General features: G+C 53.7%; 4 protein-coding genes across 4 annotated transcripts; 3 read left to right on the forward strand and 1 right to left on the reverse strand.

Moving 5' to 3' along the window:
• Positions 1-10: 10 nt before the first annotated feature.
• Positions 11-1,030, reverse strand: G647_00265 (uncharacterized protein; the record flags this gene model as incomplete). The annotated part of the gene is made up of 1 exon (XM_008723668.1): positions 11-1,030. One exon carries the CDS (start codon positions 1,028-1,030, stop codon positions 11-13), a length of 1,020 nt encoding a protein of 339 aa, XP_008721890.1.
• A 557-nt stretch (positions 1,031-1,587) lies between these two features.
• G647_00266 (anthranilate synthase component I) lies at positions 1,588-3,192 on the forward strand (the record flags this gene model as incomplete). Its single annotated transcript, XM_008723669.1, has 1 exon — positions 1,588-3,192. The coding sequence occupies one exon, from the start codon at positions 1,588-1,590 to the stop codon at positions 3,190-3,192; it is 1,605 nt and encodes a 534-aa protein (XP_008721891.1).
• A 440-nt stretch (positions 3,193-3,632) lies between these two features.
• On the forward strand, positions 3,633-4,557 carry G647_00267 (40S ribosomal protein S6-B; the record flags this gene model as incomplete). The annotated part of the gene is made up of 4 exons (XM_008723670.1): positions 3,633-3,776; positions 3,840-3,896; positions 3,979-4,238; positions 4,299-4,557. 4 exons carry the CDS (start codon positions 3,633-3,635, stop codon positions 4,555-4,557), a joined length of 720 nt encoding a protein of 239 aa, XP_008721892.1.
• Positions 4,558-5,405: 848 nt separating this feature from the next.
• On the forward strand, positions 5,406-6,416 carry G647_00268 (uncharacterized protein; the record flags this gene model as incomplete). Its single annotated transcript, XM_008723671.1, has 2 exons — positions 5,406-5,472; positions 5,554-6,416. The coding sequence occupies 2 exons, from the start codon at positions 5,406-5,408 to the stop codon at positions 6,414-6,416; spliced, it is 930 nt and encodes a 309-aa protein (XP_008721893.1).
• Between the last annotated feature and the right edge of the window lie 5,229 nt (positions 6,417-11,645).

Below are 11,645 nucleotides of genomic sequence, written 5' to 3' on the forward strand. Positions count from 1 at the left end.
GCTTTGTTAATCATGTACTAGTGGCCGTCTCGAAATCGCCCCAGTCGTCCTCGAGGATCCTCGGAGTGGTCTGCTGCTGTTTTCCACGAGGATTTTGAGCAGAGCCCTGAGCCGATCTCAACTCTTCCTCCACGTCACGAAACCCTCGAAGCCACGCCGTAACACCCTCGTGTAGAGCCTTCGGATCGGCGGGGACACCAAGACCAAAATCCACCGGCTTTTCTACGGGCTCGTCCGCGTAATAGCGACCGCGAAACCTCCCTTTCCCTCGGTAGACTATCCTCGGAGAAGCAGCCGACCTCTTTGGAACGGGAGAGCCATTAACATATCCCTCCAACCCTGACACGGCGCTCGACATCGCTTTGATCGCAATCTCCTTCCTGGCACACTCGGACTGTGCATTGTTCAATTGGACATGGAGCACCTGGTTTTCCTGACTTAAGGACTGGTTGTCTTCCTTGAGGCTTGCCATCTCTTTGCCAAACTCGCGCAGGCGGTTTTCCTGTTGGATACACCTTTGTGCGACTGCTTCTAGCTTTTCGGTTGTCAGCTGATGCAGGTGGCGCTGCTCTTGTTGTCGCATGCGCATTGATTCAACACTAGCGGCCAAGGAAGTCCGGATCGATTCAAGATCGCTCACTATGAATGGGGTTGTGGGAGGCTCCGGTGTGATTGGTGACCGAGTGGGATGGGTCGTTTCTGCTTCGCTACTCTCCCCCGACAGCGAGTCGTTCTCCAATGCGGCCTCGATCGCCTCTACAGCCCTTGTGATTTGCCTTCTTTTCTCGCCTCGAATGCCGCCGTCTTGCTCGGAGGCCCAGATTTCAGATACCAAGCCGCTGAGACGATCTGCAATTGCGTGCTCCTTGAGCGCATTTTCTGAATCAAAAGGATATGTCTCTTTCTGGGTTGCGGGCGTCTGGACGCTGATTGCCGAGTCCGCAAACAGAGAGTTGGTCGTCCAAGAAGAACTCGGTCTCGTTGGCGAAGTGCAGCGGTTAGCGTCGACCAGACTGTCAGCGAGCGACATGTTTGCTGATGCGGGAAGTTGAGTGTTCCTTGCCAAAGGGCGACATCCGAAACAGCGGAAATAATCGTCGGCCTGATATATATTCTTGGGTCGTGTTGATCCAAGTGGTTGACCAGAGCAGCCTGCGAACACCTAACAGTATGAACGGAATGCGGACTGATAGCGCAGGCGGTGGCCTGGCGGAGCGAAATGCAGGTTATGGCTGAGTTCCAGGTGGCTGGTGCATGAGCATGATTGGCTGAATTGAATTTGTGGGGAGTACCACGCTAGGCCCTGGGCCGGGCATCTCCCGAAAACATTCGAGGAGCACTTCAAAATCAGAAAGCGGTGACATGACTCAATTCGTGCTTACCACAGATCCTCCTCTACAGTACAACCGTACAGCGATGCACATCCATATGCGAAACCCCATAAATTACTGCTGATGGGATGCCTAAGGATCAAACTATACTGACCTGCTCTGCCCTGAGCTTCGTATAAATTCGCAACCCATATCACCTGCTCTGGCGTTGACCCCTCCATGGTATTTCGTACTCGCAAATACGCTCGTTCTGTCCATGGCTCACCTTCGCCAGGCACAAATCCTACCGTCCCTAGAGGATGTCTCCTCTATCCTCTCCAAGTCCAGATCGTCCGCACATCCTCCCAATCTTGTCCCCTTGTGTGCACAAATCCCCGCCGACCTGTTCACACCGACACAAGCATATTTGAAAGTGTCTGAGGGCGCCAAACTCTCGTTTCTGTACGAAAGCGCTGCAACATCAGGGACTATCGGACGGTATAGTTTCGTGGGAGCCAACCCTCTCAAGGTCATCAAGTCCGGCCCAGGCCATGGCCCTGAAGAAGACCCTCTTCCGCGGCTGGAGAAGGAGTTGGCACAATACCGTGTTGCGAGTGTACCATCGCTACGGCTGCCCCCCTTGACTGGAGGCGCGATTGGCTATGTCGGCTATGATTGTGTGCGGTACTTTGAGCCCAAGACGGCTCGACCCATGAAAGATGTCCTCCAACTGCCCGAGAGCTTTTTCATGCTCTACGACACAATAGTCGCCTTCGATCACTTCTTGAATGTCTGCAAAGTCATCACATATCTTTATGTACCGCCAGCAGAGTCCACAACCGACCTAGAAGCGGCTTACGCAAAGGCCACGGAGCGACTGAAGAAGACGATTGCGACACTACAAGCTGAACACATGCCCCTTCCCAACCAACCACCTATAGTCCAAAATCAGCCTTTCAAGTCGAATATCGGTCAGGCTGGCTATGAAGCGCACGTTACCCGGCTCAAGAAGCATGTAAACAAAGGCGATATTATCCAAGCCGTGCCTTCTCATCGAATAGCACGACCCACCACGCTCCATCCTTTCAACATTTATCGGCACTTGCGCACAGTCAACCCCTCACCTTACCACTTTTACATAGACTGCGAAGATTTCAGCATTGTGGGCGCTTCGCCAGAGCTGCTCGTCAAGGAAGAAGCTGGTCGGATCATCACCCATCCCATTGCTGGTACTATCAGACGGGGTCACACCTTGGAAGAAGATGAGAGACTGGCCGAGGAACTGCGTAGCAGCATCAAAGACCGTGCCGAGCATGTCATGCTGGTAGACCTCGCTCGCAACGATATCAACCGTGTCTGCGATCCACTGTCCACGACGGTCGACAGACTGATGGTTGTAGAAGGATTCAGCCACGTTCAGCACCTAGTCAGCCAGGTTTCAGGCGTGTTAAGAGAAGGCGAAAACAGGTTTACAGCATTTCGAAGCATTTTCCCAGCCGGGACTGTCTCCGGCGCACCAAAGGTGAAGGCGATGGAACTCATCGCCGAACTAGAGCAGGAGAAACGAGGTGTCTATGCTGGCGCAGTTGGCTACTTTGGCTTTTCACACGTTTCGACCGATGGCTCGAAGATTGAGAATGAGGGCGCCATGGATACGTGCATTGCGCTGCGAACCATGGTTGTGAAAGATGGCGTGGCCTATCTGCAAGCTGGTGGTGGGATAGTCTTTGACAGCGTCGAAGAGGACGAGTGGGTAGAGACTATGAACAAGATGCGCGCAAATATTCGCACTATTGAGCAGGCAGAACAGAAATACCTGCAGCTAGAACAAATAATGGACGGGAAGAAGCCTGCTGGGTATGTCAACGGCGTTTCTAGATAGAATCGGCAACGCATCCAAGCATCCATTTTGGATACTGGAGCAACTCTTTGAAGTGGCTTCGGCAGAAATCGCGCTGGTCGGGATCGTTCTGTGTAAGAGTAAGGTACCGACGGAGTACCTACCGAGGTAGGTACCGACGGAGTACCTACCGAGGTAGGTACCTAGTACTCCGTACTCAGTCCTGCAAAAGGTTCAGTAATGGGTCTGGCCAATCAGACAAGACTACCATTTTGGGAATGGACAAGCACTCACTTGAGCTAACTTGAAACTAACTAGCTCAGGCGCCAAGAGAGCACCACCCACAGAACTTTTCGGATTTGAGATTGCAGCTGCGCTTTCACCATCAACATCTTTGACACCACCTCGACAACCCTCAACCGCTGATATCTGTCAAGGCTTTTCGACAGTCTTGACAGCCCCGTTCAGCAAATCCCGGCAAGATGAAGTTGAACGTTTCCTACCCGGCCAATGGGTCGCAAAAATTGATCGAGATCGAAGATGAGCGCAAGCTGCGCGTCTTCATGGAGAAGCGCATGGGCAACGAAGTGCCAGCTGACAGCCTGGGTGATGAATGGAAGGGCTACGTACGATGATCCTGCACCTGGAAATGTCGTAAAGGGGCACGCTGACGAGTCCGCGTGAAACAGATCGTCCGCATCACCGGCGGTAATGACAAGCAAGGCTTTCCCATGAAGCAGGGTGTCGTACGTACTACCATCCCCTAGCTTGGTGAAAGCGCCAGCGAAATCTCGAAGAACAAAATTCGCTGAGACTTGATTCATTCAGATGCTCCCGACTCGTGTCAAGCTCCTCCTCGCCGACGGCCACTCCTGCTACCGACCCCGACGGACTGGTGAACGCAAGCGCAAGTCCGTCCGTGGCTGCATTGTCGGCCAGGATCTTTCCGTCCTCGCTCTCTCCATTGTCAAACAGGGCGAGGGTGATATCCCGGGTCTTACGGATGTGGTCAATCCCAAGCGCCTCGGTCCCAAGCGTGCCACCAAGATTCGACGATTCTTCGGTCTAAGCAAGAACGACGATGTTCGGTATGGCCTTGTCCGACGAAATCGTTCTACATTATGCATGTGCTAATCTATACTCTGCAGCAAATTCGTCATTCGCCGCGAAGTGGTCCCCAAGAAGGAAGGCGCCAAGCCGTACACCAAGGCTCCCAAGATCCAGAGACTCGTCACCCCTCAACGCATGCAACACAAGAGACATCGCATTGCCCTGAAGAGAAGACGCGCTGAGGCCGCCAAGGATGCTGCGAATGAGTATGCTCAGTTGCTGGCCAAGCGTGTGCATGAGGAGCGTGAGAAGAGAACTGAGCTGAGGAAGAGACGTGCCTCTTCCATGAGGAAGTAGACGTGCGGCCACCCGGATGAGATGGCATATTGACGGATACCGGTCGAGTGATGCTTCTACCAGGCGCTGGTGGACACGTTGCAGCCAGGAGCGTGGTCACGTGAGTGTGCATTCGATGCACAAGTGCCCCTAAGCAACCGGCAGCATGTGCTGAGATGACTGGTTTGGGGATGGGGCCATGGACGATGGAGTGTTGTGCCGTGTCACAGTGCGATTGACGGAGACGGCCTGTTCAATCCTGTTCATTGCAAGGGTCGTGGGACGATTAGATCTAGTCCAATTAACTGGTCGAACTCACCAAAAGAAAAGAGCCAGCAATCATCATCACTCCTGCTGCCATCCTGTCCCTGCGCCTCTGCATCATGCCTGATCCTCTCATCTTGCCCGTCTAGAGCCCATCCATCACCGCCTCCATTGGCAAAACATTCGCGTACAGTATCGCAGACGTCGTCGCTGTCGAGTGTCCCGTACGAGTAATAGCCAAGCATAAGAAACAGCCGAGCCCATCCCCGCGGTGCGGCGCCAACCACCGTTCGTCGAAGCGCCAGCGACGCGGGGAACTTTACCCGCGATTATTTTTTTCCTGGCTCACTTATGACCGAGTTAACTCTTCCTCCTGCCCTTTCATCTGCCTTTCAAAATGCTTCGACGGTAGCAGCGTCGCCCTTGAGTTCCGCTGACGGCATGGCTTCGAACAGCATCAAGCTCTTGACTGGCAACAGTCACCCTGAGCTCGCTCAGGCTGTTGCCAGAAGGTCTGCTACAACCCTCCACCCTGTGGGAAACACGTCATGGACTAACGTGGGACCGCCGTCCTGCGCAGGCTAGGTATCGAGCTCGTGAAGATTATGGTTCTGCAGTACTCGAACCAAGAGACCAGCGTGACGATCGGTGAATCAGTGCGCGATGAAGATGGTACATTATACATTCCACATCCCGCATCTCTTTTTGTCGCATGCGCCCTGCTCAGCCCTGGCTAACAAGCTGCTCCTACAGTCTTCATCCTCCAATCGACCCGGCCCAACGACATCAACGACGGCCTCATGGAGCTCCTGATCATCTGCAACGCGTGCAAGACGGCGTCGGCTCGCCGCGTCACCGCCATCCTCCCCAACTTCCCCTACGCGCGACAGGACAAGAAGGACAAATCGCGGGCGCCCATCACGGCCAAGCTCATGGCCAACATGCTCCAGACCGCGGGCTGCAACCACATCATCACCATGGACCTGCACGCGTCGCAGATCCAGGGCTTCTTCAACGTCCCCGTCGACAACCTGTACGCCGAACCCAACAGCGTGAAGTGGATCCGCGAGAACCTGATGCACGCCACCGAATCCGGCGCCCAGGTCAACGGCGTGAGGGACGAGTGCGTCATCGTGTCCCCCGACGCCGGGGGTGCGAAACGAGCGACCTCCATGGCCGACAAGCTGGACCTGCCCTTCGCGCTGATCCACAAGGAACGATCCCGCCCGAACGAGGTCTCGCGCATGACCCTCGTCGGCACCGTCAAGGACAAGGTCGCCGTTTTGGTCGACGACATGGCGGACACGTGCGGCACGCTGGCCAAAGCGGCGGACACCCTCATTAAGCATGGGGCCAAGGACGTGGTGGCGCTGGTCACGCACGGCATCCTCAGCGGCAAGGCGGTGGAGACGTTGCAGACGAGTTCGCTTTCCCGGCTGGTCATCACGAACACGGTGCCCGTGAGTGCGGATAAGATCGAGGCGCTCAAGGTGCCGGAGGGCCAGAAGGGTTGTCGGCTGGAGTTTATTGACATTGCGCCCGTGTTGGCCGAGGCTGTGAGACGTACTCACAACGGCGAGAGCGTCAGTTATCTGTTCAACAATCCAGTGTCATAGATCGGGCCCCCATTGTCGAGTCTGGATATGCGGCGCCCGTAGGCGAATGTTCTAATATGCTACACATATGAGGGAGCTCCAGAGGCGCCAAAATGGAAATGGAAATGGAAACGGATCTAGATTCAGATATGGATGCTCCGGAAGTTTTGTCGAATCAGGGATACGGTCCCCCTGATAGACAAGCATGCATACGTGCATGCGTGCACAGATGGGCGTTTTGGCGCAAGCTATCACAGAATCTTCAAGACAACCACTTGCCTACTTGCCTACCCACCCAACGAACTTGACACCTGTGCGGAAAGGCCATTTGGAAGGCATTTCTTTGTCGTGGCTCACCTTGCGCAAAGCAATCCCAGCAGCTCCATGGTACTCGTCCCCCGACCGACCTCAACTCAACCATGGCGCGTGCCCCTCTGGCCTCGGACGTTTTTGGAAGGCGAATCATCCCAGCCGTCATGGCGGTCTTTCAGTGTACGGTGAGGGAAAGTCTAAATCCAAGCATACAGTATATCGAGGGGTGGATGTTTGGTGTCAGACGGACAAACAGACCGACCAGACCAGACCGACCAGACCAGCACAGCCAGACAGACAGCCAGACAGCCAGGTCACTCTACACTCATGTCCGGTGCGATTACGTACCCCCCTGATCGACAGACAGCAAGTGTGCTGCACTTGTTACGGCAGCGTGAGTGGCGGGCAGAGATGTGTACGAAATGACTACCTATCGCGTCTATCGCGTCTATTCAAAGTCCAGTAATGGACGGGTCGGGCAGACAGATCTATAGTCGAGTTGTCAGATCACGTTGCATGTGAATGTAATATAAGTATAGGGTAGAGAGTAGAGCTGTTGGACTTGATATGGGAAGCCGTCCCTCCTTGGTGTTGCTGCTAGACAGATGTCTGGAAGATGTAGTTTAGACGATGCCTGGTGGTGAATGTTAGAGATGATCTATGCAATGCAATCTCCTAGCTGGCATCATAGACACCCGTACGGAGGACTGTGTACGAGGTCTCCTGGTATTTGTTGTGGTAAGAGGCAGGGAAGAGCGCAGGCTTGTTGAATTGACCTGTGTAATGCCCTGTTTCACTCTTTCGAAAATGATGTGATCGGAGTCAAAGGAAGTGTCGAGGGTCTCGCTCGATGTACTTTGGAAATCTATCACTCTTCAACTCCTCCGACGACTCATGGACAGTCAATGTGTTCCATCAGCTGTTCTCAAGCTAACGATTGCATGTCACTCCTTCAATGCATACAACACCTGACTCAGATTTCGACTCGATGCACCACATCATCAAACGCCACCCAACGACAACATGTCAGGTCCTCCTCATTACTCGAGGGTCTTGACGCCGACACTATTGCAACCATGAAATAATCCGTGGGAGTGTCCTTTTCCAGCCCTCTACTCAAGGGCGATACGACAATAAACCATCACCCGACCGATCTGAGCTGGCTTGTGTCGCGTGTTTCTCGACACCTCCGTACTTGCAGTTTTCTCGGCTCCCGACACCCACCGTGCCGTGGTCCTGCAGCTTGCGAGATCATCCCGCCTCACTCCGTCTGCGAAGAACCATACACCAAGGAGATACCAAGGAGGTCATCAACGACGAGCAACAAACTCGCCGTGGTGTACACCACCTTCTTGTATTTCGATCACAACGACAGCTCTGGCCCACCTAGGTTGAGCCCTTTCGTGTCTGACGCGGCGCAAAAGCCACGAGCCCTTACAGTCAAGAAGAGAATGGCCATTGATAAGCACCCGGTTCTGGGGAAACAATTTGAGGTCGACCTGCGGATTTGCGTTTTGTTGACCTGTCCTGCTCGTGTTGAAACCCAGCCTATTCAGCGCCTGGTCGAAAACTTCTCCTCGGCTATGCTCTCCTTCGACATTGTTAGGGCCCAAAAATTGGGTTGGTTGATCAATCGACTTGGTGACAGACAGCTGAAGCGGTCCCTTCCGTCCTGCGTTCAGACTTGTCATCTTCGATGATTGCTGTGCGGCGACCACGACGACTGGCTTTCAAATCTCATCTGACGTTTAGACCGTTGTCCTGCGAACTCCCGGTCGGCCTCTGAGTGGGTTCTGCTGGGACTTTGTCGCAAGGGCTCCGGGCAAGCTCAACTTCTCCCTACAGCACATTGTCATTGTCATTGCGCTTCTCGTGAATGCGACGTCGAGCTCGAGGCAGCGGGTCTTCAAAGTGCGTCGATTTCGATATGCCAAGTATGCCAACGCATTCGCTCCGGTCGTAGCTCTTATGGAGGCACGGCATAACCCAGGTTACAGATGGCCAGGATTCTCGTGCCATTTGCCGATGGTGCACAACCCATGACTTGGGTGCTGTTGGTAAGGCGCCATATCTCAGAGCTATGCTCGACACGCTGGACAGCTGCGCGCAGCCAAAGACTTGCGGTTGATCGTCTCAGCGCATTGGCATCAGAAGTGTCGCAACAAGGTCACTCATCCACAAGTGGACAACAGTGACAGAGTCTTCGTGCGTGTGTACTTCCCACTGTGAATGGTCAACGCAGATGATGAAACCTGGCGTGGCGTCGGATGAGCCTAGCTCCATCAAGCGAGCCTCATTTGACCTGAGATGAAGTGAATGGTGATCTGTACGGTGCTGTTGCCCTTGGAAGTAACCAGGACGCAGCTCCTCTAGCATCCACATCTGCTTGAAATGTTTGATGTCTGCTGGGGAGCCCGCCACACGCGGCAATTCCAGCATCCGCATCTGCTCGGTATATTTGAGGACTGCCAGGGCCCCCGGCACAAGCGTGTCACTCGACGCTCTGGCCGAAATTTCGTGGACTAGCGGGACGAAATATAACGGGCGTCGAATGCCGTGCAGTCAAAAGTAAGATGGTTCCTTGTATGTGTGTTGGGAAGAGGCCACTAGCTCAGGCTCGAATCGGGCGAGAATTCTTCCAAGCGATGAACGAGTCGGCCTGAGGGACCGCCATTCTCAGCTGCGTCCAACGAGTTACAACGTGCTTGCTCGAAGAGCCGTCCAAGGTCGCCTCGAATACAGCTTCTGGAGGTACAGCCTTGCAGCGGTTCAGCTCGACACATAACCACTCAAGGACCTGCACCGGGCTGGTTCGGATGTTATCCGTTCAGAGTCAGTCACCATTTGTTAGCGATATTATTGCTGCTTCAGCCTGAGTGCTATTGAAACGAAGTCGTGCCCATCAGAGTACAGGCGCGAGTGCATGATCATCTTTGTCTTACACCGTGGCTCGAATCGCGACCTGCCATCTCTGTGCGAAGCGTTGCCCATAGCCAAAGGACAAAGTCCACTGCAGTGGACGCAGTGGATCAGCTTCACGGAATAGCGGTGCCATTGCTAGATGCCAGATGCTGGAGCATCGCTGAGACATGGTCACATTTTGCCTTTGGCAAGCCGTCCGCTATGGTAATCGGGGCGGAGACCGAGCGGAAAGTAATTGCAGCTGTACTTGCTGGTAATCAGAGACGAGGAACAGATTGGATGGGATGCAAAGGTCCATGTGCTTGCTGCAGCCTCGCTGCCGTGGTCCTCTTCGTCCCCACAGCTAGTCCTGGGGACAACTCCAGCTCTCCGGCGTCTCCAGCTGCATCAGAAAAAGGGGCGGAGGATCCGCTCTTCACCTTGTCGCGTGAAGCTGGAGGAAGGTGTGCCGAAACAAACGCCAATATTGGACTTCTCAACCCTGATCTGTCTACCTTTGTGTTTGACATGTCATACCATGGGTAATTGTTGATGTTCGACTTGATCTCCTTCGGAGAGGAGGATCTTGTCACCACGCTAGGCCTGAGGCTTCTACTGTTGACGCGTAATCAGCAGGTCGAACGGACGGTGCCAGGTTTCCAGGATTGAGCTGCCCTTCCTCAGGAACTGTCGAGCTTCTGATCTGTCACTCACAGCCCGGAAGAGGTTCCCAAGCCTTGTGTGTTGTCGCATTCCTGTGCTCTTGGTAAATGGCACACATGCGAGGAAAGCTGCGAAACCAGTTTTATGGCCTTCATCCCGGTCTAAGAAATCCGGTCTCTGTGGTCCCGGACAGTTTCCTAGTGAGCCAGGTGTCTGCTGGAACCTTGACAGCACCATGCTGGATGTACTGTTTGATCTGCTCGTTGTGCTCTGCCATACGACCATGAGGAATTGTTGGACGTTCCTGTGTTTGCTCCAGCAGAAGCTCGTGATTGCTCTGTGATTCTGCCCTGACAAATGAACATGTCGAAGCGACGGAATTCATTCAAATGTCCAGATGATCCAGATGATCCTCAAATTCCCCCCAATATAGTGTGGATCTGGTTATTATCGTATTTCAGGTGAACGTTTTACAATCCAGAAGCCACTGGAGAACCAGGTGAGCGATGTGACAAGACCTCGTCAAGGTGCAAGTTTCGGGACAGACGTGATGGAGATCTTCCGTCGAAGCTATGAGGTGGTGAGTCTCTGATTGACCTGAAGAGGAGGAGAAACCGTTGCTTGCCTGGTCTTGCCCTTGGCTGTGATGGTGTCTACAGCCTGATGAACCTAAGAGAGGGTCATTCGGGCTTCAGTGAGAGTCAAGAAGACTGGTGGGGTGCACACAGTGTCCCCTATCGTTGATGGAGGCAGGGTTGCATGATCTTGTTATGATGTGCGTGTCGTGGACAGAATGATTGCTTTGGTCATGTCCTTTGCGAGATGCTTTGTCTGAAGGAGAGTGTGATGGGTCGGCCAAGAACAAGATCCTCTCCCGGTATGGTCTTGTTCTGAGCAGAGAGACTATGCTGAAGTCAACCAAGACAAGTGATGAGAGATTTGAAGGTGCTGGTTACTTGCAAGATCGACTGCCATGTCAGTACAATCAGCAAACTGTAAGAGAAGGAACAGCTGACAAAAGTGCAGGTTGTGGAAGTTCTGACCAGCAGATAATGACGCGGCTGGAGCTGCGGCTGAAGACTAGGCATTGACTCAGGTCTTCCGCGTTGCTCGAGGAGTTGAACACGGCTGGGCAAGCATCCCCAGCAAGATATACCTGCGCTCAAGGTAGCGCCCTACTGCAAGAGAGCCGCCAGGAAAACAAACGCATCCTCGTGGCAGGCGACCTTAGTGCAACATCGTTCGGGCTTATTCGAGAATTCTGCACGGCATGACTGACCAGGGAAACTTTCAAATGCAACCAATGTCATGTCTGTTCCGACATGATCGTGGGCTTCCAACAACCTTCATCCAGCAGCACTACCCTATTCCTTC

The sequence above is a fragment of the Cladophialophora carrionii genome (assembly GCF_000365165.1).
Source record: "Cladophialophora carrionii CBS 160.54 unplaced genomic scaffold supercont1.1, whole genome shotgun sequence".
NCBI lineage: Eukaryota > Fungi > Ascomycota > Eurotiomycetes > Chaetothyriales > Herpotrichiellaceae > Cladophialophora > Cladophialophora carrionii.